Source organism: Lissotriton helveticus, chromosome 3_1 (assembly GCF_964261635.1).
Source record: "Lissotriton helveticus chromosome 3_1, aLisHel1.1, whole genome shotgun sequence".
In the NCBI taxonomy this organism is placed as follows: Eukaryota; Metazoa; Chordata; class Amphibia; order Caudata; family Salamandridae; genus Lissotriton; species Lissotriton helveticus.
This window is the reverse complement of record NC_136061.1, coordinates 2,010,621,747-2,010,646,755: the sequence shown is the minus strand read 5'-3', so window position 1 is coordinate 2,010,646,755 and position 25,009 is coordinate 2,010,621,747. Positions and strand designations below refer to the sequence as shown.

The following is a 25,009-nucleotide window of genomic DNA, read 5'->3' as shown; positions in this document are numbered from 1 at the left end:
ACCAATATTTTAAACATACCAGACATGGTAATGCCACTCCTTTCTGATCAGGAATTACCACTTAAAAGTGTATAAGGGAATTCACAATGCTAGCCTATGAGAGGACTAGACTTCACAGCAGTGAAAAACGAAATAGGCTGTTTGTCACTTATAGGATATTTACCATCTTTTACTTACACAGGACCCTTCCTATAGTGCTACTTAGGGCCTACCATAGGAGTGACCTATGTGTTATAAAAGGGGGGTTTAAGGCTTGGCAAGTAGTTTTAAATGCTAAGTCAAAGTGGTAGTAAATTGTGCCACAGGTCCTGCTGTGGCAGGCCTGAGATTGGTTTGGAAGGCTACGTGTGTGGGTGGCTCAAGCAGTGCTGCAGGCCCACTACTAGCATTTAATTTACAGACCCTGTGTATATGGTATACTGCTTTATAAAGGGCTTACAGGCATATCAAATGTTCCAAACAGGTGTAAACCAATCATACCATGTTTAGAAGAGAGAGCACTTGCACTTTAGCATTGGTAACTTTCCCTGAGCCCTATAGCCAACAAAATGAAGGTCAGAAAAACACGCAGAGGAATGCAAAATCTTTGGGAATAACCCTGCAGAAAGGGCCAGGTTCAACTATGGTAGAGAGAGAATATGTTCTTTTTATGCACTGACGAGTTATTATATGGCTTATCCTCTCTTTTCTGCCCAATGTAGTGAACATGCAGTAGCATCATTAGAGGGTGGTGGATAGTAGGTGTGCTCATTCAGAGCATCAAATTTAGTATATTTCCACACTGAAAAAGATCACCCTGCTTTCCATACAACCGCCTTCAAATTTTCCTTTGTCAGCTGGCACTGTCTACTTGCTGTCAATGGCATTAGCTAAAGTGCACAACTGCTCCATTGTTGATGGTAAACTGTATTGAAAACCTGTTCTCCTTGCTGCTCTTAACATTGTTCTGACCTACTGTTTACTTGTATATAATTCTGATTATTTTGTTAATCCCTATTGCACTCCTTTAATGATGTATTGTGGACATGTACTGCTATTTGCAATATTTATGAAGCTTTTCATCTAATCTTCTACGTTACACTTTTATTGCCTTGATGGTTATTTGTATATTAATAGCATTCTCAAGTATTCTTTCATGCCTTTATGCATTGATAAATAACTGTTTGTACGAAGTATTGTTTTCACAACAATTTTAATTCTTCAATAAACCTTCACTTGAACTTAAAAAAATAAACATCGTTCTGAAAAAGCATTCAGGGAATAACAAGCTTGTTTCCCAGCCTTATGTAAATGCAAACTCCTACCCCTTTTCTCTGTATATTTATCAATAAACCACAGTTATTCTTACTTATGTCCCACCAGATGTATTGGCCACTATAATCCTTGCACCTTAATCTTTATCCTACAGGGGATGGGAAAGTAAAGTGTGTGTTTATGTATGTTTATTTTTTGTAGATTAAAAATGGCAAGCAACTGTGTTATTCATTGAAAAATAAAGAGTTGGGAAAAGCAGCAAAAGGAGTTATCTACCTGGAAATGGACGTCATTTTCAATCCAGTAAGTTCTTTTTCTTTCCCTGAAATTGGAATTTGGTCATGACATGAAAATCATGAAAAGTAGGTTAATTTTTTGCAACGGATTTATCTTTTTCAGGTAAGAGCTAGCATCCGGACATTTGAGCCAAGAGAAACGCGCTTTCTAGAAGACAACCAGAAGTTTTCAAAAAAGGTTTGTTCACTAAAAGGAGTGCTGGTGTATTTCATCTTCTCAACCCTTTCGCCTCATTTGACAGATTCCACTACTGGTTCAGGAGGACACTCGCTGCCCACATGACCTGAGCCGATGACATGTGAAAACCTAGTCTGTGAAGGTCATTCGACGGACAATTCCCAAATCTTGTGAGAGAATAGACAAAAGGGTGTAGAGACCATTACATTGGCATCAAACTGTTTAAGTTCTCTTCAGGCCATTTATTGTTGCTTCCGTTCCCTCCCACTTCTGTTCCAGCACTATTCAATGAGACAACGATAGAAGTTACACCCTAGAAAGCCAAGCCCATGTTCAAAGGGATTATTGCATGGAGGTGAAGTGCGTCTTGTAGGGACTGTAGAAGCTACTGACACTTGATCGTGATAGGTTGCCAGTGAAAGTAGGGCTGATTTTACCCTTAAGGTATTTTTGAGTAAATTTATTTTTCTGTAATGTATCATAAGCCAAAGCGTTGATATAAAAACATGTATATTGTGAGAGACTGGCTTGCAACTTGATATGTTTACAAACAGTGTTGCATAAGTAGGGAAAACAATAATTTCCTTTTTTCAAAGTATTTAATTGGAATTTAGTGTGTTGCCTTATCTTTATTGTCTCTTCACTAGATTTTAGCGAGGAACGTCGACCGTGTAAAAAGAATTATGTTGGCAATATGGAACACAATCCAGTTTGTTAAAAGCTGTTTTCAGTGGGAATCAAGGAAAAGAAGCGTGATAGCATTTCTGGTAAGTGATATATTGAAAGTTTTGTGAACCCAGGGCTTATCTCGGTGACAGCAAGCAAAGAGCGTAATCCTAGAATTTAACAATTATGTTTTTTCTCTCATCCTCTTGCAAACTAAAAATGCTAGCCGGTGTGCACTTAGGCCAAATTCTATAAATGTGTTGTTGGCTAGTAATCAAGGGTGAGGATGTAAACAATTATCCATGCGGGAGAGGAGTATGAATATCATATGAACTCAGCTGAACAGCTTGTGCTGCTGCAGGTGGGTAAAGTTTAATTTAAACTGGAAGCACTGCACACATCTTGCAAAGATAACTTAGATCAACTCCAAGTCCACACTGCAACATTACAAAATAGCAGCCGCCTTCTAGTGTGCATTGTTTCACTCTTTTAATGCCATCTTTTTGGTATGGTTTAATTGAATGCCACTGCAAAACTTTCTATCAGCAATTGGCAAATGCATGAAATGTGAGAGCAGTGAATGGGTGCTTAATCTCCTTTTCAAGATCTCACGAAAAGGAGTCTGGCCGCTAAGGAACATTAACAAGGTTTTCAAGAGATTCTCTAATGTTTCAGATGCGTTTTCTGGCCATCTTAGCTTTAAAGTATAGGCACTAAAATGTGTCGTCAGTTTCGTAGTCTGATCGATTTAGTTTCCTAAAATGCAATATTTATAACATGATTTGTATTTCTAACTGGTTCTATTGCGTTTTCAATTCCAATTAGTAATTACTGTCATGAGACCTCCTGTTGGCTTCATCACGTGGTGAATTCACCGGATTTCTAGACAAAGCTGCCATAGTGATCAACATGGTTGTTGTTATCATTATTATTAGTAGTAGAAGTACTACTAATACTACTACTACTACTACTATCACCAATATGTTCATCAGTTGAGGAACAGATAGTCAATTCAAGATTCTACACATTTGTATTTTTTTCACTTGACAGAAGCTGAGTTGCTGCTTGTGTATCCAGAACTAAAGATAAATTGACAAATCTGAAAATCACCACATGTTGTATAAAAGTTACTTTTAAGCTCACAGTCACAAATGTGATCCTCAGTACTAGCAAGGTCCATGGACCAAATCCTCTCTGGACCATTGGAGCTCTTAAACAATCAAAGGTTTAATGATTGAAAGAATGCTAAGAGACCGAGACTTTGGCTCAGGTAAGGAACTCTATAGGTTTGGATCCCGGACTAAAAGGGGGCATCCCCCAGGCAGGGCATTTTTCCATGGAAAACTAAGCAGATTATTCGAGAATGAACACAGCATTCTCCTTATTATGTAAGCTCTCCGATAACGTTTGGTTGAGATTGGAGAGAGCAACTATAGGTAATCTTAAGCATAAGACAGCTATTTGGAAGATGATCTTGCTTGAAGCTGTACATAGCTCATCTAATGGATCCAGAGATTGTCCTTGCTATGTTGTTTTGGACTACTATAATTTACTTTAAAGAAAAGCAGAAAGATCCAAATGAAAGTTGTTGAAGTAGTCCAAACGAAGACCAATAATGACCCAGGATGTCGTTTTATGTCAGAAGGTCACAGGGGTGAATAAAGGATGTGAATATATTTTAAATAAGGGGTGCAAGCTCACACCTCTGCATTCAATTTAACATTTAGTGAAGCTTGATTATATTCCTTAATTTCTGAGTTCGTCATTTTGAGAGAGGGGACAAGAAAAATACTTAATAACTAGTTTTGTGCTATGTACGTCATATAAATACATACTTAGTCCAACTATCTGTATTGTAGCTACAAAGATAGTTGTTGCTTCTTCAGAGGAAGACAGCGATGAGCATGCATCAATCTGAAGATTTAAGAAAGTACTCAAATGATGCTGTCTCACTGCTAGTGGCAGGTGGAACATGTCTCTGACAAGAGTCTGGACGCAGTTCTTTTGTGCAGCATTTTAAACTTCACTTAAGGTAGCTATAACCTCGATTTTCAATGACACCATAATGTCAGCACCGTACATATTCAACTGATGTGCAATTGGGTATTAAAGAAAGAAAATACAAACAAAAAATAGTTGGAAAGAAAGTTTGCGCTGATTTGCGTACAGTAGCAATGATTAAATCACAGTGCTGAAGGATATAAGTAATGGCCATCCACCATTACCACGTATGTAGACAGCAGCCCACACATATAGTAAACGCAAAGAGAATTAATATCCTGAGCAATGAGTGTCCATAATAACTGTCCACATCAGTAGTTGTCACATCTTCTTATCTTCTTTATTTTCTTAAGACAAGATTCAACACAGCTTCTAGCCAACACATGTTTCGACTTATTGTTGAGTCAACCACAGACTTCTTCAGGGCAAAAGACAAAAAATCTCGATCTATTAATGGCTATAGTGTGGTGGAATGAATAACGTACTCGGACAGTGTCAAGGACTGCAAAATATCATGATTTAAAGTGAAAAAATAACAGCCCATAAAGGGTTCCAAAGTCAAGATTCATTACTCCAGAAATGACCTTAGCAGGAAATGAATATTGAGATGAGAGTATTCCCTGGAAACGGCGTCTTAAGGATCTTGTCTTAAGAAAATAAAGAAGATAAGAATTTTGGGACTACTACTGATGTGGACAGTTCTTATTATTATGGACACTCATTGCTCAGGATATTAATCCTCTTTGTGTTGATTAAAGAAAGAAGATCTTAGAAACCTTAAAGAATTCTGAGCCAAGAGCTTCACGGATCCCAACTGATAAACTATGATACCCTACTACATGGCTGTCATTCGACACAGGAAAGAGTTACTTAAACCTGAAAGACAGATTCCAAATGACAATTGCTCAAGCACTCCCCCTTATATTCTAGGAATGATGTTCACAGTTGTGACCTGGGACAAGAATGGTGAAAGGTATGACCAAATGGAATGTTCATGTTAAAGATCAATAATAGGTAAAGGGAACTAACGATTTAAAGGTAAAAATGAAATCTAGTTAATGTCCAGCCACGTGTGGGGGCCCGAAACAAGCTCTTGAAAATGACCCAGTTATTAAAATCACTTAAAACAGTATTAATGAATTATGCATCAAAAAAGGATTTCACCCAGGCGATGGTAAAATCACACAAAGTATAGAATGACGCAACATCCATCAAAATGTTTGCTTATTGAAAGGCGGAATAAAGGGAAGCCTTAAAAAAAAAAAAAAGGTTAGCAATTACCACCATCATGCCATCCTGAGTCTTGGCATGATCTAAGAGACCCATTTTATAGAAACCATAGGTGATAACTGTTCCAGGAGTGCCTATACCTCTGATTTTGCTCACAGAGTAGTACTGTCATTTATAGTTTCCTTTTACAGCTACTGCACGCCCAATTCCTTGGCCAACATATTTATACAGACAAAACTCCTCCAGAATACCAATAGATACCTCTTTCCATACATGACATTTCTAACCAATTGCATGCAATGTGTGTAGTTTTAACCCTTCTCTTCACACTAACTGCATTTCAGGTCTTCCTTATTTTTTATACTATCGGTCTCCATATTTTGGTGTAACTGACTGCTCCTCATTATATCCCACTCCCTAACTATAGAAAATGTTTTCATTATTTTACCAACCGGTACAGTGGCACATATATATTGCTACAATCATGAAAAAGTTCCTCAGAATGAAACAGGTGTTGGCTGATTGTTTGATGTATATTGGAATTCCACCATCCGTCAGTTTACAGACAAATTACTGCAAGCTCTTGCTTTTGAAGTCCCCTTTAACATGTGTCTGGAGTGTACACATACCATAAGTTATGTGATTTTCCTCATTTGCCATACATTGCACTTTCTACTGTCTTGATTGATCACTGGATTATGGAGACAGCAACTCCCTGCGCCTAATAAATCCTGTATACTTTTATATAAGCTCTTACATAATGATTGTGCGATGTATGCTAGTACTTTCATCGTTTGATTAAACTGTTATACAGGGGTTTGCGGCTTTGTACTTTTTGTATACTTCATTCCCACTCAAGTTATAGTCCATCTTACATCACTACTGCAAAAACTGTTACTGCTTACTGCATCAAATGGAATGGGTCTCAACTGTAAGCATGGCAACATACACAACTCCCACCCAATTGAAATTGTTTTCTGTAATAATATTATTGTACCCGATGATGAGAAATACTTGCATTAATATTACAACGATCCGATTCAATCTCCCTATAAAATCCATAGCTGTTTTCTTCTTTATACTTATTCCAGTTCACCTGATAACAATATTTCTTCACATTCCTGTGCCGCGTTGTTTTGTGTCATGGTCAAAAATGATGTTGAAGTCTGTGAGGCGACTCTGCTGAAGAGATGTGAACTTATTTAAGGAATACATGTAGCTGTTGTGGACTTCAAGTGATCTGATGAGGGACTTTTGCCAAATTGTTCGCATACATAGGGCATTAGTGCAGCAGGTGCAGTGGCACTGGACTCAAGAGGAGAAGGGGCCCTTTCTGTACCCCAGTTATGGGTCACTTTAAGTATAGCAGTGGGAGAGAGGGGTGGCGAGGGCGAGGCCGGTGGAGTTCCTTGATTGCTTTAAGACCATAGGAACTTTGCTGCACAAATGCAAAGAGGGTAGATGCTCCTGAGGGGGATGCAGTTTACAATGAACCATACCTAAGTCGAGTTACTTACCTGTGCATTCATTCATTGATCAATTTCTCTGATTCTTTAAGAGAGTTCTGCATATCTCCTTTAAGTAATCTTTAGCGCATTGAAAGTCCAGTTGAAGCTTCGGCCTTGGTCACTTGCCCAGAAGTTGCAGGCTGAGTGACGGGGATGGACCATTCTCTGATGTTCTTCTGCAGCCACGACCCCCCTTACTGTGTAAATAAACTCAGTTGAATGCTGGTTTGAAAACTTCTAACTGCAACTGTGTTCTGACCACCAGAGCACCATTGGTACCTCCTCTCAATCCCGAGACAGATTTCCTTTGTCTCAAATTTGGTCTCCGAATCTATGAAACTCTCAATATCCCCTTGACGATGCGCGATTCATAGTGACGCATCATGTTTCAGAACTCAAACTCTCAAGTGTGTGAAATGAAACACCCCAGTGGCTTTCCTCTATTTGCCCATGCCTCTGTCTTTGCGTTTTTATGTGTCCGAGGCATTTTCCCTCGTTTTTTCGGAGCTGTCAGTTTTTTGCATTAGGCTCCTCGGCTGATCCTCCTGGGCGCTCGTCAGGTGGCGTGTCCTCTCCATTGTCTGTCTGGTCTTGGCACGCCGCGGGTCCTTTTATTGCTGGGGAACGTGGGCGCGTTTCCAGCGGCAGCCTGTAATTATACCCACCGCAGGTGACAGCTATAAGAGCGCCTCGGTAATCATTTTAGCTGCCTGATCTGATGTTTATGGAGAGAAGCTCTCCTTGTGGTCTGCCGAGAGTTACCGCTGTGCATTGTCCTTTCGTTTATACTTCGATTTATGAAGCATTTTCCAGTTCTATGGACTTTCTAATTCATATGTACCTCTATGCCTTCCCACGGTTCGATCTTTAGAGTCGAGAAATGTTTGGGACATTGTGCTTGGTCTTGCACAAGCCCACGCGCTCTTGTTTTCACTTAATTATACACATTGACCATCTGAATGTGACGTATCTGATCCCTCGGAGTGTGACTTGCTTTCACTGTGCTGATGGGCTTTCAGACATAAGCTAATAGACCCCGCGTGGTTTCACCTTATACATGTTTGAATGCGCAGGCGTCGGCTAGCTGTGTGTCCACCCTCTCTGTGTGGGCAATGTATGTGGCTAAAGAATACAGTATTGCTGCCCCAGTGGTAATTCCACTGGGATACTTAGTGCCCTTTCTACCTGGATAAGGATTACTGGCCCGTGTAGAAAAAGAGGGCCACGGTGTCCTGTTATAGCAACCCTAGGGAGTTGTTGTCCAATAATGTGTGCCACATTACTGTAGAAAATCGCTCACTCTCACTAGTTTTTGTTTTCATTACAGCTTCATTGCTCTGCTAGCTGAGCTATATGTGTGTGTGTGTGCTGCAGATTAGAGATAGAGGTAGGACTAAATGTCATCAGAGTGCTTTTTGTGTAGATGCCCTGATATAACATTACTACCTTGAAACACTGTTCCTCTGTGACACCGAAATGATTGCAGTTTAATACATTTGCTCGCCTTTATGATAAATTGAAACAATCAATGCCTGCCATTTATACCATAACTGCATAGCTAACATTTACTTTAGTGCAATAAAACCAACTAGCCTTCAAGGTGCAAGTGAGTTAATAAAAAAGTATTTTATGACCCAATATTCAATGGTAGAGGTTAAAAGGCGGCTTGATGTGACCGGAAGTGGACTTCGGTCGGGAGGGTCAATGGAGCCTCTACAAGAGGGCCAGGGGGTACCCTGCCCCGCCTCTTCTTGATGCGGACGGGCCCCTCCTCGATCCAGGCTTGGACCGTGTGTGTCCCACACAGTGGGCAGAGGGAAGCGCTATATGGCATCAGATGATTGCAGTGAGCCCTACCACCTTACTCCTCCTGGAGCAGGCACAATAGAGCATCCTGGGACTTGCAGTCCCCAAAGATGGAGGTTCTCTCCATGCAGTGTGGTACATGGAAGCACTATATAGAACAAGATGATTGTTGTCGCCCCTGCTACCCCCTCCTGGAGCAGCCACAGCAGAGGGTCCTGTGACTTGGAGTCCCCAGGACACTGAGCAGTCATAATTCAACTGCAGTTGTTCATGGCCACTATAAAGGAATTGTATGGTGTGGCAAAGCGTTCAACGAAGGATGCACTGCATGTAGCTGGGTTCGTGGGTGGGGGGAGTGGTTTATAAAAGTAACTTCTTTGGAAGTATTGTATTTCCCTTATGAAAATAATAAATCATTTTTTTTAAATATTTTTTTTTAAACTGTGATGAGCATTTGCCTGCTGCTTTCCAGGTTATTATTTTTTTGTGCAGTTCTCATTTTTTTGGAGCAATGATTGCTCTCTGTAGAATACAGACATACTTACAAATATAGTTAATTCCTGTGCATCCTCCTTTATAAATATTTTGTCTTTTCATAATGATGAATTCCATGCATTTAGTTTTTTCTAATTGTCAGCATTACCTTCATTTGCAAATGCATATATTAATCATTATTGGTTGTGTTTGTTTATAGTGAGACCAATTACCACACAAAAGCTATAAACATAACACTTGTAGTGTTTGTCCTTTGCATATTTTTGATCTTTTATGGGATTCAGGAACTTCCCAAGAGTACTTTTGTGAACATATGCAAATCGTAGATTTCCATGTGAAGCATATTGTCATGTACTTACTTTGCGGATTGTCCAGAGGGCAAATCGTGTAGCTTCTTCTTGTATAAACGTTCAGGTGAACTAAACATTTAGTCAAACATGGTTTGTCTGAGGAAGTCTTTCCATTGCTGATGATGGACAGTGACCTTTTTCTTTAGCATGTGTTTGAGAGCAAAACTTCATTGTTTTTTTGACTGTTGGACCTGGCCCTTCCTGTAGGGTAATCTCCTAATGTTTTGCCTTCCTTTGCCTAATTTTCTGACCTTCATTTTGTTGGTGTAAGTACTCTGAGCATTTGACCAATAACGCCCACTGCTAACGTGCCTCTGTTCTATGTCTAAAATTTAATGGCATTTGGTTTCTTCATGATGGGCATATTTGATTTACAAATAAGTCTGTAGTACAGTGTACGGTGTGTGTGTCCAGGACCTGCACATCAAATGCTATGAGTGAATCTGCGGCACCGATTGTGCCACTCATACGAGTAGCCGAAACATGTCTCGGGTCTGTCACTGCAGAGCCTGTGTGTGCAGGTTTAAACTGCCATGTCGACCTGGCAAGTTCACATACTTGCCAGGCCCAAACCTTCCCTCTTACTACAACTAAGGCACCCCTAAGGTAGGCCCTAGGTAGCCGCATGGTAAGGGTGCAATGTGTTTAAAAGGTAGGACATGGACTTTCGAGTTTTACATGTCCTGGTTGTGAAAAACTTCTAAATTTGTTTTCACTACAGCTAGGCATATCCCTCCCATAGGTTAGCATTGGAGTTGCTTTGTCACACTTCACAAATGTATCTGCCAATAGGGAGTAGATGGCAAAATGTATTTAGGTGTCTATAGACTCACAAATTAATAACACATCATTTAGGGAAGTTGGTTTTATGAATTGCAAGTCTAAAAATGCCAATTTTAGAAAGTTGGTATTTTCTTACATTAACCATTCTGTGCCTCTGATTGCCCCTAGAATACATCTGGGTTGGATGTCGGTTGGGTTTTCTGAATTCACTCGTGAAAGTTACACACCAAGGGAGCTGAGTTATCTAGTATACTCCCATATGATGCCCTGACCAGAGCTATTGTGTTTCTAAGCACTTTAACTTATGCTGGCTCCCCTCTACGATAAATCCTTATCCCTCACAAAGTTTGGCCCACTGAAACACACACTCACCATATGGCATACGGCACTGACCAGGTTGGGATGGCGGGGAGTATTGACACAGTTGACTCCGTTATGGGACACAAAGAAGCTGGGGAAGCTCAGGCACACCAAGGGCTTTGACCGTTGAGATGCTATAGGCATTTCAACAATTGGGGATCTATGGCAGAAGGGACAGGTGATACCCTTTGAGACCCTGAGACAACAATACGATTTGGCCCCATCAGAACACTTCCGGTATATGCAGATATGCCACGCCTTAACAACGATGCTGACACCTGAAACGGACGTCACAGAAGCGTCCCCTCTCGAGGACAGACTACTCACAGACTACATGCCATCAAAGGCGACATCACTGACGTATCGTAAGCTAATAAATAATTTACCTGACCCGACACGGTCCCTACGGGAGAAATGGTCGCATGATTCAGGAGGGTCAGTGGCAGTGATCCTCCTGGACCTTAGTGCAGCCTTTGACACGGTGAACCACCGTGTCCTGCTCCACCGGCTGGCCAGGGTAGGACTCGGGGGCACCGCGCTTGCCTGGATAGAATCTTTCCTATCGGGCCGCTCGTTCCAGGTCTGGGACGGCAATTCCCGCTCAGCCTCACTCCCTCTTTCTAGCGGAGTCCCCCAAGGGTCTTCGCTAAGTCCCACTTTGTTTAACGCCTATATGGCCCCTCTGGAGGATGTAGTTGCCCCATTCGGGATCAAGATAGTGAGCTACGCGGACGACACGCAATTGGTCGTCTCACTCTCACATCTTGACCACCGCCCAGACAATCTGTTGAACTGCCTCCAGGAAATCCACCACTGGATGTGTGATTCATCACTTAAGCTCAACGGATCTAAAACCGAAGTCATGCTTATGGGCAAGAAATGGGCTACTATTCCTCCATCGGTCTGGCCTGATGTTTTTGGCGAGGTGCCCACCCCGAAGAAGGAAATCAAGACTTTGGGAGTCTGGCTCGAACCTGATCTGTCCATGAAGACCCAGGCAGCTAAAACAGCAGGAACCTGCTTCGGACTCATGTGTTCCATCCGGAAGATCCTTCCGCTACTCCCTCCCCCATCGAGGAAACTCCTGGTCCAAGGCTTGATCCTTGCTCGTCTGGACTACAGTAACGCCGTCTATCTAGGAGCCCCCGAATCTACTCTGGCAAAACTTCAGCGCACTCAAAATGCGGCTGCCCGGCTCCTAATGAGTCTTCCCAACAGAGCCTCTGCCAGACCAGCGCTCAAGGCCCTACACTGGCTCCCAGTGCGACAGAGGATAGAATTTAAGGCTATGTGTATCGCCCACAAACTCCTCAACGGCCTAGGCCCTTCGATCGTGAGAGACATGGTCACTCCGTATAAGGCACCCAGACTCCTGCGCTCGGACAATGAGCGTCTGGCCAACGTCCCAAGATTCAGGAAGGTGCGCACTGGCGGTCGACGCTTCGCAGTAAAAGCGTCCTCAAGTTGGAACTCGCTCCCACGCTGCTTGCGGTTGGAACCCTGCCACCTTCGTTTCCGCAAAAAATTGAAAACTCTCCTTTTTCCTAAATAGGACCTCCTCTCCCCCTTTGGTCATCACAAGTCCTTACAGTGCGGGGATGCCTCCGGGTCACCAGGCGCTCTACAAATCGTTAAATAAATAAATAAATAAATAAATTGTGGGGACATTGATGATTCAGAGTGGCAAGAGGTGATTGCGTCTCCGAAAGAAGTGGGCATCCCCTCGCGTCTCCGCTTGGTGCAACTACGCATATTACATAGATCATATTACACTAGACACACACTGCATAAGATGAGACGAATAGCACACCCATACTGCCTGCGGGGTTGTGGTGAGGAAGGGACCTTCTATCACACCATATGGGACTGCCCGAGAATTGCAAACTATTGGGCACAAGTGATGCGAACCATGTCTCAATCAGAGGGGGTTTCAATACTGCCGGACCCTAGACGTTGCCTTTTGAATATATGGGAACCTAATAACCTCACACGTTTGGGACAAGGTTGGATGACACTGGGTATGCTGATGGCAAAGAGGAACATAGCGCAGAGATGGGGTGGGACGGAGTCGCCTACACTAGCGGCTTGGAAACATGATATGGATGCAGCGATGATTTCAGAATGGGCAGTGTTTTGCAATAGGGGATGTCCCAAAAAATGGAGTAAAATTTGGAGTAAAATTTGGGGGGCATGGAATAAATATATAGGGGACATTTGTGACCCACCCTCAGATGATGATAGTTCCAGCTCTGATTCCGATTGATGTATTAGAAATAACGAACATGCCGAAAACCCCTGCCACGACTGTTGGATTCAGATATATTTGTATTTGTGACATGGTCATATTGGTTTCTGCTGAACGAATACTGTGCTCAATTTGTTTCATATTTGTACTGAACACTGTATCGCACTGTTTTAAAAATGCAAATAAATATATTTAAAAAAAATCATATCTTAACTAGTGTATGCTGGATTTTTGTCATTTCTGTCTTGTTTTACTCAAATAACTATTGGCTATTTTTCTAAAGTAGTGTAGAGTACTTTTGTGGTGTTTTCACTGTGCTAGTGTGTAAGAGTGTGTGTGTACAACTAGTTTACACATTGCCTCTTTAGTCTAACCCGACTGCTCTGAGCCTACCTACCAGAGGGCAAACACAGGTAAACTTGGTGTGTACTACACTTACCTTTCCTAGAGTGTGGGTCCCTCCTTAGAAAGGATGCAAACCACTGCCAACTAGAGACCCCATTTCTAACACCAGCCCACCTGCTTGCGCTCGATACAGTGAGATATGTTAATGTTGAAGATTTACAGAATTTGCTTCAACAACCTGGAAATGATTAGTGTTCCCTGTTTTTTTAAATTATGTTTTATTTTCGGAACCCTGCTGTGGCAAGGATGAGCTAAAGGACCTACACTATTGATTTGGTAGTAGTACTGCACAGCACAACTGTCTCCAAGATTCTATAGATACATCTGTGTGCAGTTTACTAACCTTATGAATCTACACCAGGAACCAGACAAGTGTCTCAGACTTTTCCCACAACAATAGTCCTTCTGCATCACCAGGTGGTGCCACACGGATGTGATGACAAGGGAGTACACTAGATACCTAGTATCGCAGGCATTAGTTCCTGTTTTCCATACCTCACTGACTAGAGTCAAGAGCACACGCTGTGCTTCAATTATGAAATTCCTCCGGTTTCTTTCGAGCAACTATATGAAATGTCCCCTCCTAAGATCTCTGGGTTTAAACCCTGTCCCAGATGCTTTAATAGGATGTTCTGTCAGACCCACTTAGTATCTGCCTGTGGTGTCTAGGGCCCAATCAAAATGACCGGGTCTGCAATCCTTGGTCATTGATGCATCTGAGAGTGGGAGGTCAAACAGTTTCTGGCAGTGGTCCATAAGGACACACCAAAGTGTCTCTCTTCCCTCTCTCCCAGACAACCATGTATATTCCTTTCCCATCTCCTTTTACCTGACATGAAATGATATCCCAAAAGATCTTTCCACAAAAAATATAAAAAAGTGTTTGAGGTTGGAGAAATCATCGTCCAGGAAATTATGCCACTTTCAGCATCTTGTGAAGAAGCGACACTGCTTCTGACGCTGGGTTCCTAACTATTGCCACAGCTGATACCTATGTTGAACAAGATGGAGCTGGAATTCCAGGCTCCACTGACTGAAACAAGATGACATGGACCTACCACATCATGCCCATGGTGCCCAAAGTTCTTGATGTCACACATCTTGCCAGTACGTTTCTTGAGCTAGGCTTCTTCAAAGCTGAACCCAAATTACTTTCCCACCAGTGTCCCATATAGAGTTTACGAATCAAGATTTTGTGGGATCAAAAATTTTATTTGTAAGTTTTTTTTTTTTCTTGCACCCTTGCCCCTCTGTATGCTGATTGCCACTTGACTTTTAGGTCACTATGTCCATGCCATGTAGGAGCTGACAAAGCTAATAGTTAAAAGTCTTATGGACCACATGAAAACGCTTGTTTTCTGATTTGGTTAAGATTCTGATTTGGTTTACAATGGTGTGGTTTCTTCCAAACGAATCCAGAAGTTTAACTTAGATTTTCTGGACAACAAACAATCAGTAGAGGAACATGGCGGCGGCAGGCTAGCGGCTGCTGCGAGGCTCTGCCCCAACATGCCCTAAAACGAGTCTAAAGTCGGTCTATCGGATCATGGCAGTAAATTGAACGGTGAGATGGAAGGTATTACCTGTTAAAAATGTTTATTTTCGTCTTTTGAGTATTCTTCTCTCCGCTTTTATCCCGCTTTTCACCCCGAGTTCTGCAGCAACACGGACGTGGACGCGGATCAAACACAGAGGCACTAGGACCCCCGCGTTGCACAGGGCGGGACCTGGAGATGCGAGAGTGCGAGCGGAGGTACACGGAGGAGCGGCTCACTAGGCAGCTGCATCGGATCCCGAGTGAGGAAACCGGCCGGTTTGCGAGGCCGGTTGAGAGAGGCTTCGTTGCAGACTCCCATCAAGCGGTAGAGGTAACAGAAGCCTCCTGGTTGCGGGTAAGCTGCCATAATATATGGCTTCGCTCAAGGGCTGCTTTCTGGTACCGAGCGGGTGTTCTTTCAAGGCAGGCTCACCCTGGGCTAAACTCTATTAACCAGGACCTTGTAGGTTGTATGGAGCCAGAAAAAGCTGTTTCTTTGGTGCAAAAGACTACCCTATTATCAGGCAGCACGCCCAGCACAGGGGGATCAGATAGGAGTCCTGTACTGGGCGGTGTTTTGACTTCAGAGGGGGTTACTGTTGACTTTACTGACTCTAAGAAAGGAGGTCTAGCAAAGAACCGCTATCAGCTACGTTCCAGGCAAGAACTTAAGAAGAAAGGGGTTCTTAACCCTTTGGATTTAGTGGAAGGTGCAAGGAGCGGGCCAATCCCCATTTCACCACTAAAGTTAAACAAGAGGGGGGGTACAAAAAGGGGGAGACCCAAGCAACCATTGATGCCTAGAGGGACTCGAGGGACTCCATCTTTAACAAGCTATTTTAAGATCATGGAACAAGCAGTAGCCCCTAAAACAGTCAATATCAGTGATGATATAAACAACGGGGAAGCGGATAAAGGGCTACATGGAGCGGGGAAGCCCACAAGAGAAACAGTCAACAAGTTAAACGTTATAGTTGACTCCCCCCTTCTTGCTACTTTCCCCCTGAGTAATAAGTATGCAATTTTGGGGGCAGCTAACCCACAGGATACTGTAGGAGAGGCAGTAAGGCATCTTCCTGATCAAATCCTTGAACAAAGTGGGATAATTTCATCGGACGGCATGCAGGATAATCAGACTGCCGTATCCGCATCCAAGAATTTTCCAGTATCCCCACAATTTGGTCTGGAAAGCGACACCTTTTCCACACAATTGAGTGGGGCAGCGGGAGACACTGGCGAGAATGGTTTAACAGATGATAGACTGGGCTCCTTGCTGCATTCGCTCAGGACTGACTTACTAGCTGGATTTGATATCTCCGAAAAAAATCAGAGGGGTCTGCACGACAGATTCGACCTGTTGGAGGCTAAAATTGAAGGTATCAGCGCTAGGACTAGTAATTTGGAAGTGAAAGTAACATCTCTCACAGAGTCCTCAAAAGAGAATTCTAAAGGCATAGATGCCCTGAAAGCCCAGAATCGAACTCTAGCCATGGACTTAGAAAGGTTGGAAACTCAGTGTCGACGCAACAACTTGAGGATCCTTAAAATTCCGGAAGGCGCAGAAGTAGAAGATATAAAAGGCTTTGTCTGCAGACTCCTCCGAGAGGATATCCTGAAGGATCGCCCAGACATCAATTTGGAAGCGGAGATTCAGCGGGTCCATAGGGACCCGTTTAGGCTGCACCCAGAACGGAAGGCACCTAGGAAAATCCTTGTCTATTTTCAAACTTACAGTGTTAAGGAGCTTATTCTCACTAGATGTCTCTCGCGTACTTCTCTGCATTTTCAAGCCAATCCCTATCAAGTCAGATCAGATATAGGTGGTAAAACAGCCCAAAGACAGTGGGAGCTTGGCTCCAGAGCCCAAAGACAGTGGGAGCTTGGCTCCAGAATGCCAGAATTGCGTTCAATGGGGGCACAAGTACAAATGAAATTTCCAGCCATCCTCAAAATAATGTGGAACAATAAAATGTTCACTTGTCATTTCCCGGAGGAAGCGGATGCGGTGTTAACTAAGATGAAGGAGAGGAAGGAGTAGATAATGCAACTGAACTGAGATCGAACTGTCATCCTAGTTCAATTTAGTATAGAATAGCATAGGATACTTTGGGGGTGGTGTTGGTAAAGGGGGTGTGTGTTTGTGTTTATTCTAGGGAGGTAAAGCGGAAAAAAAAAAAAACAAAAAAAAAAAAAAAATAATAATAACAAATAAATAAGGATGGATCAAAAAAAATTGGTTTGGTTCGGAAAAAAAAAAAAAAAAAGAGGGAGAAAAAAAAAAAAAAAAAAAAAAAGAGTGGGGGAAAAAAAAAATATATATATATATATAAATTTATATGTATACACATAGCTTATAAGGGAAACTTGAGACTGACTTTTTGTATATGTTTCATATATAGAGGTAGGGCAGAGGAGGTCCAGGGCCTTATAGGGCGTAATCTCGCCAATCAGTAGGGAGGGGTTCCTCAGAGGGAGGGGGGTAAGGGTTCAGAGGGATGGGGGAGAAAATCAGAAAAAAAAGTCCTCATTTGTCACAAATCTTTATTTATTTCGAAAATTAAACGTTATAGCAGGCTACTATTTTTTTTTAGTTAACAACAGAAGGACAGTAAGATTATATGATGGCCCAACCAAGATCTACTAAAATTCTTTCATGGAACCTGAACGGGCTAGGGAGTCGTAAGAAACAATTAAACATTTCTCATTATTTAAAAAATATTGGAGCTTCCATTATCCTATTGCAAGAAACACATTTGGAAGCGGATGAATGTAGGAAGATATTCATTAAACTTAACTGGGTACAGGAGATTCTCTGTTCAAAACAGACGGGTACAACGAGAGGGGTTGCAATAATACTTTGTGTCAATAAGGGTATTATACTGCATGATTGGGCCACGGACCAGTCAGGGAGGTGGTTGGCTGCGGTGATCTCAATAAGTTCAGTTAAATTCTTATGCGGGGTTTATTATGGTCCGAATGAGGATAATCCTGTTTTTTTTCAGAGATTAGAAAAATATATGATCCAGTATACAATCCCAATTGTGCTAGGGGGGGATTTTAATTTGCTATTAGACCCAACATTAGATCGTACCTCTAAATCTAGATACAATTGTCCAAAAAAATCTTTTTTGATCCTGAAGAACATTATGAAAGACTATACATTGTCAGATGTCTGGAGAGTTAAATATGGCACAAAAAAACAATATTCTTTTTATAGCAAAAAATACCACCAGTTCTCCAGAATAGATTTTTTTCTATTAGATCAATCGCTCTTAGCAACCACGGATTCTATCTTTTATACTCCGATTGGCCTGTCTGACCATTCAGTGGTTGAATTAAATATTAATATTCAGAAAAACTTTCCCGAATATAGGTGGACACTGGATAGGACTATCCTTTTAAATGAAGTATTTAATATCAAAGTCAAAGAAAAGTCCACAGAGTTCTTTGAATTTAATGATGAAACCGCTCCTGAGAATATTGTTTGGGATGCATTCAAATCTTATCTAAGAGGAATATACAGCTCCCAGATGATCATAAATAGGAAGCTTAATAAGGAAATGGATATTAAAGAGCTAAGGTTAATTAAAATAAAAGAAGAACAGCTTCTCTCCGCTACTCTGGGCGACAGAACTAATGTACCAAAATTGGAAAAAGAATTAGTAGACTTACAATTGAATTTTAGATCGAGAACTGAAAAATTACTCAAGGATAAATGGGAAGTCAGTAAATTACGTAATTTTGAATATGGAGAGAAGTGCGGGTCCCTGCTTGCGTGGAAAGCTAGGTCGGACAGAACTAGAAACAACATCAAAACTCTGATACAACGTGGGTCTGGAGTTGTTTTGTCTGAAGATGACGAAATCAGGCAAGAAGCTAGAACATTCTACCAAGAGCTATATACGGAAAAAATTAACTGCTCAATGGATGAGCTGGATACTCTGCCACTCTGGGATGATTTACCACAATTAAAAGATTCAGACATAGCTCTTTTGGCAAAAGACATATCAGAAGGGGAGATTAGACTCCAACTAAAGAAGATGGCAAGGAATAAAGCTGCAGGTCCCGATGGCCTCCCAATAGAGACTTATAAAGCAAATATTGAAGAAATTCTAGTTCCAATTCAGAAACTATTCAATAGAATTTTTATTCAGGGAGACCAAATACCATCTTCGTGGTTGGACGCTACAATTTCATTAATAGCTAAACCGAATAAAGATCCGGAAAAGATAGAATCTTATCGCCCCATCTCACTCTTGAACTCCGATCTAAAAATTTATTCTGGAATTTTAGCGACCAGACTGGCCAATGTCATAAAATCTATTATCCATCCTGACCAGAGGGGATTCATTCCTGGCCGTCAATTAAACGAGCTCACATTCCAAGTAATTGCTGCCATAGACTACGCCACAGAGAAAAAGAAGCCTCTTGCTATCGTCGCAATAGACGCTGCTAAAGCATTTGACCAGGTGAATTGGCTCTTTCTTTGGAAAGCGATGAAGAAGTTTGGTTTTCCAGAAGTCTTCATCAATGGAATTAGAACTTTATATGGGGGCCCGAGAGCCAGGATCCTGGTGAATGGTGGACTGTCAGATTGGTTAAATATTCATAGAGGGACGAGGCAAGGATGTCCTTTATCTCCATTATTATTTGATGTATATATTGAGCCCTTTGTATCTCTTTTAAGACAGGATCCTATAATTCACCCTTTTAAAATTGGAGATTTAACAATTAAGACAGCTCTATACGCAGATGATCTCCTTTTGTACACTTCGAATCCATTAGATGCAATTCCAAGGTTATTTCAACTTGCTGAGGAGTTTGGTATCGCTTCTGGGTATGGCATTAATAAGGAAAAGACCGATATTATGTGTTGGAATATCGCAGTACCTATCCCAGAAGCTAAAACCAAGATGAGATATCTGGGCATACAGCTCAATCACAAACTGGTAGAAACTCCTAAAACTAGTTGGGATGTGGTGATAAAAGAGGTTAGGAAACTTTTGACCAGATGGAACTCTCTGCCTTTGAATATCTACGGTAGAGTAAATTTGGTGAAAATGATCATCTTGCCAAAGGTGACCTTCCTTTTTAATTCCATTCCTTTAACATTCAATAAGAAAGACATTCTTAACTTACAGGGTAGGATAGGTTCCTTTATTTGGGCGACAAAATCTCCCAGGATAGCCTGGAGGAAGTTGAGGAGAGGATTAAAAGTAGGCGGCCTTGCTCTCCCGGATTTACTTCTATACTGTTATGCTTTTCAATTTAAAAATTTTAGACTTCTAGCGAACAAATTAGATTCCACCTCTAATGGTATACTCTTCCGAGCCATGTTGTCTGATCTTCCATACGGGGTTGACTTCTTCACGTTTAAATTTGGAGACCAAAAATTCTTTAAAAAAGTACGACTGAAGCTCTTGAAGGCTGTTTTACATAACTGGCTACAAATAAGAGGGATGTTAGGCATACATTATTATCATACATATGCCCCGATATGGGATTCCCCTGGTACTCCGGAATGCTTGACAGATCAATTAGCACTTCCGTTAAAGAGGGCGGGTCTCTTCAAATGGGGTGACCTTCTTGATACATCAAGAGCACTAAAATGGGAAACGCTGGTAGGTTTAACCGGGGGAACCCTCACGAGATTTAAGTTCTATCAATTATCGGCCTGGTGGGGAAGTCAAGCTTGGGATTCTGGTGATGAGAGCCTCCTTCTAGACCTAATTAGCAATAACACGATAAGAAAGGGGGAGACTGCCCAATGGTACAAAATCTTCATAAGCAATAAGGACAATCAAGAGGCGGAGATTACTAAGTTATGGGACCCCGCTATCTTTCAGGTTTCGGATAACCCTGTTAAATTATGGGCAGATTCTTTCTCTATGTCCCAAAAAATAATTAAACCTTCTAACTTGAGAAGAAATCATCTATATACATTGTACAGGGTTTACTGGTCTCCTGCGAAACTTTCTAAGATCTCCGCAGTCCAATATCCTTGTCCCAGATGTAAGTCACAAGAGGCAGATGATATACATATGTTTTTTGAATGTCCAAGTATTAACAACTTTTGGGGACAAGTCTGCGGGTTTTTGGAGGAGGTACTTTCATTTTCACCTATATACACTTTAAGTTTGGTTTTTTTTGGTCTCCAACCCGATTATGATATTAATAGCAACATATCACAGTTTATTTTTTATGTAATAGTGATCGCCCGAAGAGAGATCTGTAAAGAGTGGAAGTCTGCGCTTCCCCCGACATTCGCAGATTTCCTTAAAAACATCATGGCGGTGAGTAAATTGGATATTTTATGTGGTGGAGAGGAGTCTGCTAAATTATGGTCAGCCTTGAATGCCTGGTGTGAGAAATAGTCCAATGATTATGCCAGAGGTTTTGTGGACTTGTCCTTTCTCTGTAGCAAGTATCAACACGAGAGGAAGTTGGACGAGTAATAACCTTACCTCTGGGCAATCTTCATCGGCTATCCACAAACAAGAGGGCTGGTAACGTGAGTTTGTGTCAGTGGCCTGAAGAGCGCCTATTTAGAGCAATTATCTACTGGTGGCATATATGAGGACAATAAAGGAAAAAAAAAAAAAAAAAAGAAGTTTAACTTAGATTTTTCAGATATTTTGGCCCAGTCCATTGGCACAGCTGTCACACTGTGTTACCACACTTGCATGCATTCCAGTGGGTTTTCAGAAGATGCCCAAGCAGCCCTCATGTGTATATACTTCGGTGGTGAGCAGCTATTTGGAGAAAAGGCTCAACTGCTCCCTTGATGCTTCATAAACAAATGAAAGTCGTTCGTTTAGCCTGACCTAGCCTACTAAGCTGTTCCATTGATTATATAAAACGTTTTGAGGCTTTTCCAGGTCACAGGCACCTGGCAACGATAACCTTCTCAGTAAAAAAAAGACACAACATCAATGTCCACTCTTTTTGGGTAGGGTTGACTTTAGAGTATGCCATCACCAAAAGCATTAGCAAAGTGAATCGTGACATCTTTCTGTGTGTCTGTTACCTCAGAACCTCTCTTAAGCTACCATTGGGGGGGAAGGTCCTCCATCATTCCACCAATTGAAAGACGATAATAACGGTTAACAGTTAACCTTCGAGGATCAGACTTAACCCTTCATATCCCTGCCAGCTCCTCTCGCGGGAACACCTGCTTTCCACAGATTGCGCTCTCTGACACATTCCTCGATTTTAGCAAAAGAAGTTCTAGACCTGCTAAACAAAGTGGCCCTAGAGGTGGTTCCTTTAGAGAAAAGGGTCATGGGATTCTCCTGCCTTTACTTCATGGTTCACCTTCACATCTTTCCAGCACAGATGCTTTACCCGAGGTTCATATTGGGGTTCCAATTCTATCAGTTTGGCATAGCAACCTTTGGTGGTCAGGAGTCCAAGCATTTTTTAACATGGATGACTAGCTGATTAAATCGATGTCTACTGCTCTCGTCAAGTTGCCCTATTTTTAGTGCACAATGATCATCCTTCACGAATTCGGCTTTACAATCATTACCAGAAATGATATTGTTTTCCCATGCATTGAATGATATCCATAGAGGTGGTGTTGTGCATGTCCTGCATGAAGGCCTTTCCTTGGCCTCGGAGGACTGTGGATATTCAGGAGATGAGTTCAATGTTTCTGACTGAGACAATTCCTGGTTCTGCATACACTGTATCTGCTGGGTCTAATTGTCTTGTGCATCCTGTAAGCACAACACACACAATAGTGAATGAGAGATCTTTACTGATGCCTGGGAAAACAGTGCTTGCAATAACATGGAAAGCTCTTGGCTCAGGTGCATATTGTTTGATTTATTCTATCCAGATCTGCACTGATGGATGTGTCCCTTCAACCTACTGGTGGGTAGTTGCTTATGCCTTCTGGAGGTGCAGACTAATGTTGTAAATGATGCCTCATCACTTTGCTAGGGCACCCATATGGGTGAAATAACTGCACAAGGCCTTTGGTCCACGTTGTATTAATGCCTAATTGTAAACATGCGGGAGCTGCAGGCGGCCCACCTTGCTTTGAAGGCTTTTCTCATTTCCATCTCAGGGAGTGTTATTCAGATCCATTCCGACAGTACCTTCACCGTCTACTATACCAACAAATGCACTATTGTGTGGTTGTAGATCCTTTGCTGGGTGGAGATTCACCTGAGTCAATGGGATCACCAATGTGGATTTTCCTGCTAACAGCACATTTTATGGACTCCCTCAAAGTAAGAGCGGATGCTCTGAGTCAACTTACCTTGGAGGACCATTGATGCGAGCTACATCCTGAAATGCCAGCACTGATAATCTGCTGATTAGGGAGTCCCTAAGTGACTCTATTCACCACAGCCCAGAACAGGAAGTGTACTCAGATTTGTTTCATACACTTCCCTCTAAATAGGTCCATTGGGATTACTGCAGGGTTAGTTGGTCAATCTTCTTACTGTAAACATTTCCCCCTATTCCTTTTCTTTTGAGGGTCTTACTGAATGGATTGTAATATCAGGCATCGCTGCTATTCAATGCGTTAGTCTGTGCGAGGAGGGCCTGGTACGTCTTTTTCTTGGCACTCAGAATTCAGCCAACTTTAACACAGGGTAAACCTGCTTTTGCACAAGAAGGTCTGGTTTTCCACTACAGTCCACAAACACTGCAGCTGCACATGTGGAGTTGTGCGCAATCAGCTTGCTTTTGCTTACCATCTGAAGTTGCAAACATCCCTTTGTTGGGCAAGAAACCCGCTATAAAATCCATGCATGCGGTTGACAGGATCAGGTTTGTTCAATGGTGTGTGATGGAAGTTCTAAATCCATTTTAGTTTTGCCTTTCTGAATTTCTGCACTGTGCACTGTCACTACCACTGCAATCTAGCAGTTGCTACTGTTACATCTGCAATAGCTGCTTTCATGTGTCTCCAGACCAGCTTTCTCTGTTGTAGTTGCCAGCATTCTCTGTTTATGTTGTCACTCGTGGCACATTAGCCATGTTATTTCTTTCCTCCGCTCTATTGTTCCAGGTGAAATCTTGTGTTGATGTTTCTAACGGCATCCACATTTGAGCCAATACACAATTGCTGTGTTCAATTTCTCACTTTGAAAACTATCTTGTTAGTATTATTGACTTCACCCATAGTGTAAGTGAACTTTGCTTGTTATTAGTTAAAAAACAAATTATTGTATTCTACTTGTATAAATAAGTTCATACCTGTCCACTTTTCCCCCCAAAATTAGTATCAGCTTATCACATAGGCTTCTCCATCTCTCTTCCATTTTTCTTCCACGTCCCATCAAAGAGGAGGAGTTGTACTTACTGTACCCCAGGCATGTGGTATACATTTACATAGACCACTTTTGACAGGACAGATTAGACCAGCTGTGTCAGGTTTTGCTGGAGCCACAAATGGCCAGGTGGTGAACAAAAACGCCACTTCACATTGCGTCATCCTCTTTATCTAGATCTACTTTGCATTGGCCAAGAAAGACTTCTTGCATTACTCAAGGACTGAGGACGAAACTCTGATGTTGTGCCACACTTTGCATTAAGAGAAGGCATAACCACTGACTCTTCAAATGTGTGCGAGTAGAAGCCCAGCCAGATTGTGTAGCGCTATATCTGTACATGTGAGGAGCTTGAAGAGTGCACATTTTTGGATGAGGAGATCTTTGCTTTGTGAATGTGTGTGTGGAGCACGACTTTTTTGATATTCTGGCTGCTGCATTTTTTATGGCCTGAAACCTTCTGGTCATGTGGGCGGAGATACTGACGTAGAGTATGCTGCCATAATCAAGTTTTCTGTTATTAAAGGCCTGCAGGTGGTGTTGCATGTGTTGATCGGTAGTCAAGTAGAAATTTTTGGGAATGTTTGAGCATGTGGATGCATGAGGAG

The 25,009-nt window shown here is 41.9% G+C and overlaps 1 protein-coding gene across 3 annotated transcripts in view; it reads left to right on the top strand.

Annotated features, from left to right (window-relative positions):
• The window catches only part of MCTP2 (multiple C2 and transmembrane domain containing 2), an 895,323-nt gene that overhangs the window by 611,286 nt on the left and 259,028 nt on the right, over positions 1-25,009 (top strand). For all 3 annotated transcript variants that reach the window (XM_078683148.1, XM_078683146.1, XM_078683147.1), the window contains 3 exons: positions 1,456-1,557; positions 1,654-1,728; positions 2,376-2,495. In XM_078683148.1, coding sequence (XP_078539274.1) covers positions 1,456-1,557; positions 1,654-1,728; positions 2,376-2,495 — 297 coding nt within the window. The remainder of the gene's footprint in view (positions 1-1,455; positions 1,558-1,653; positions 1,729-2,375; positions 2,496-25,009) is intronic.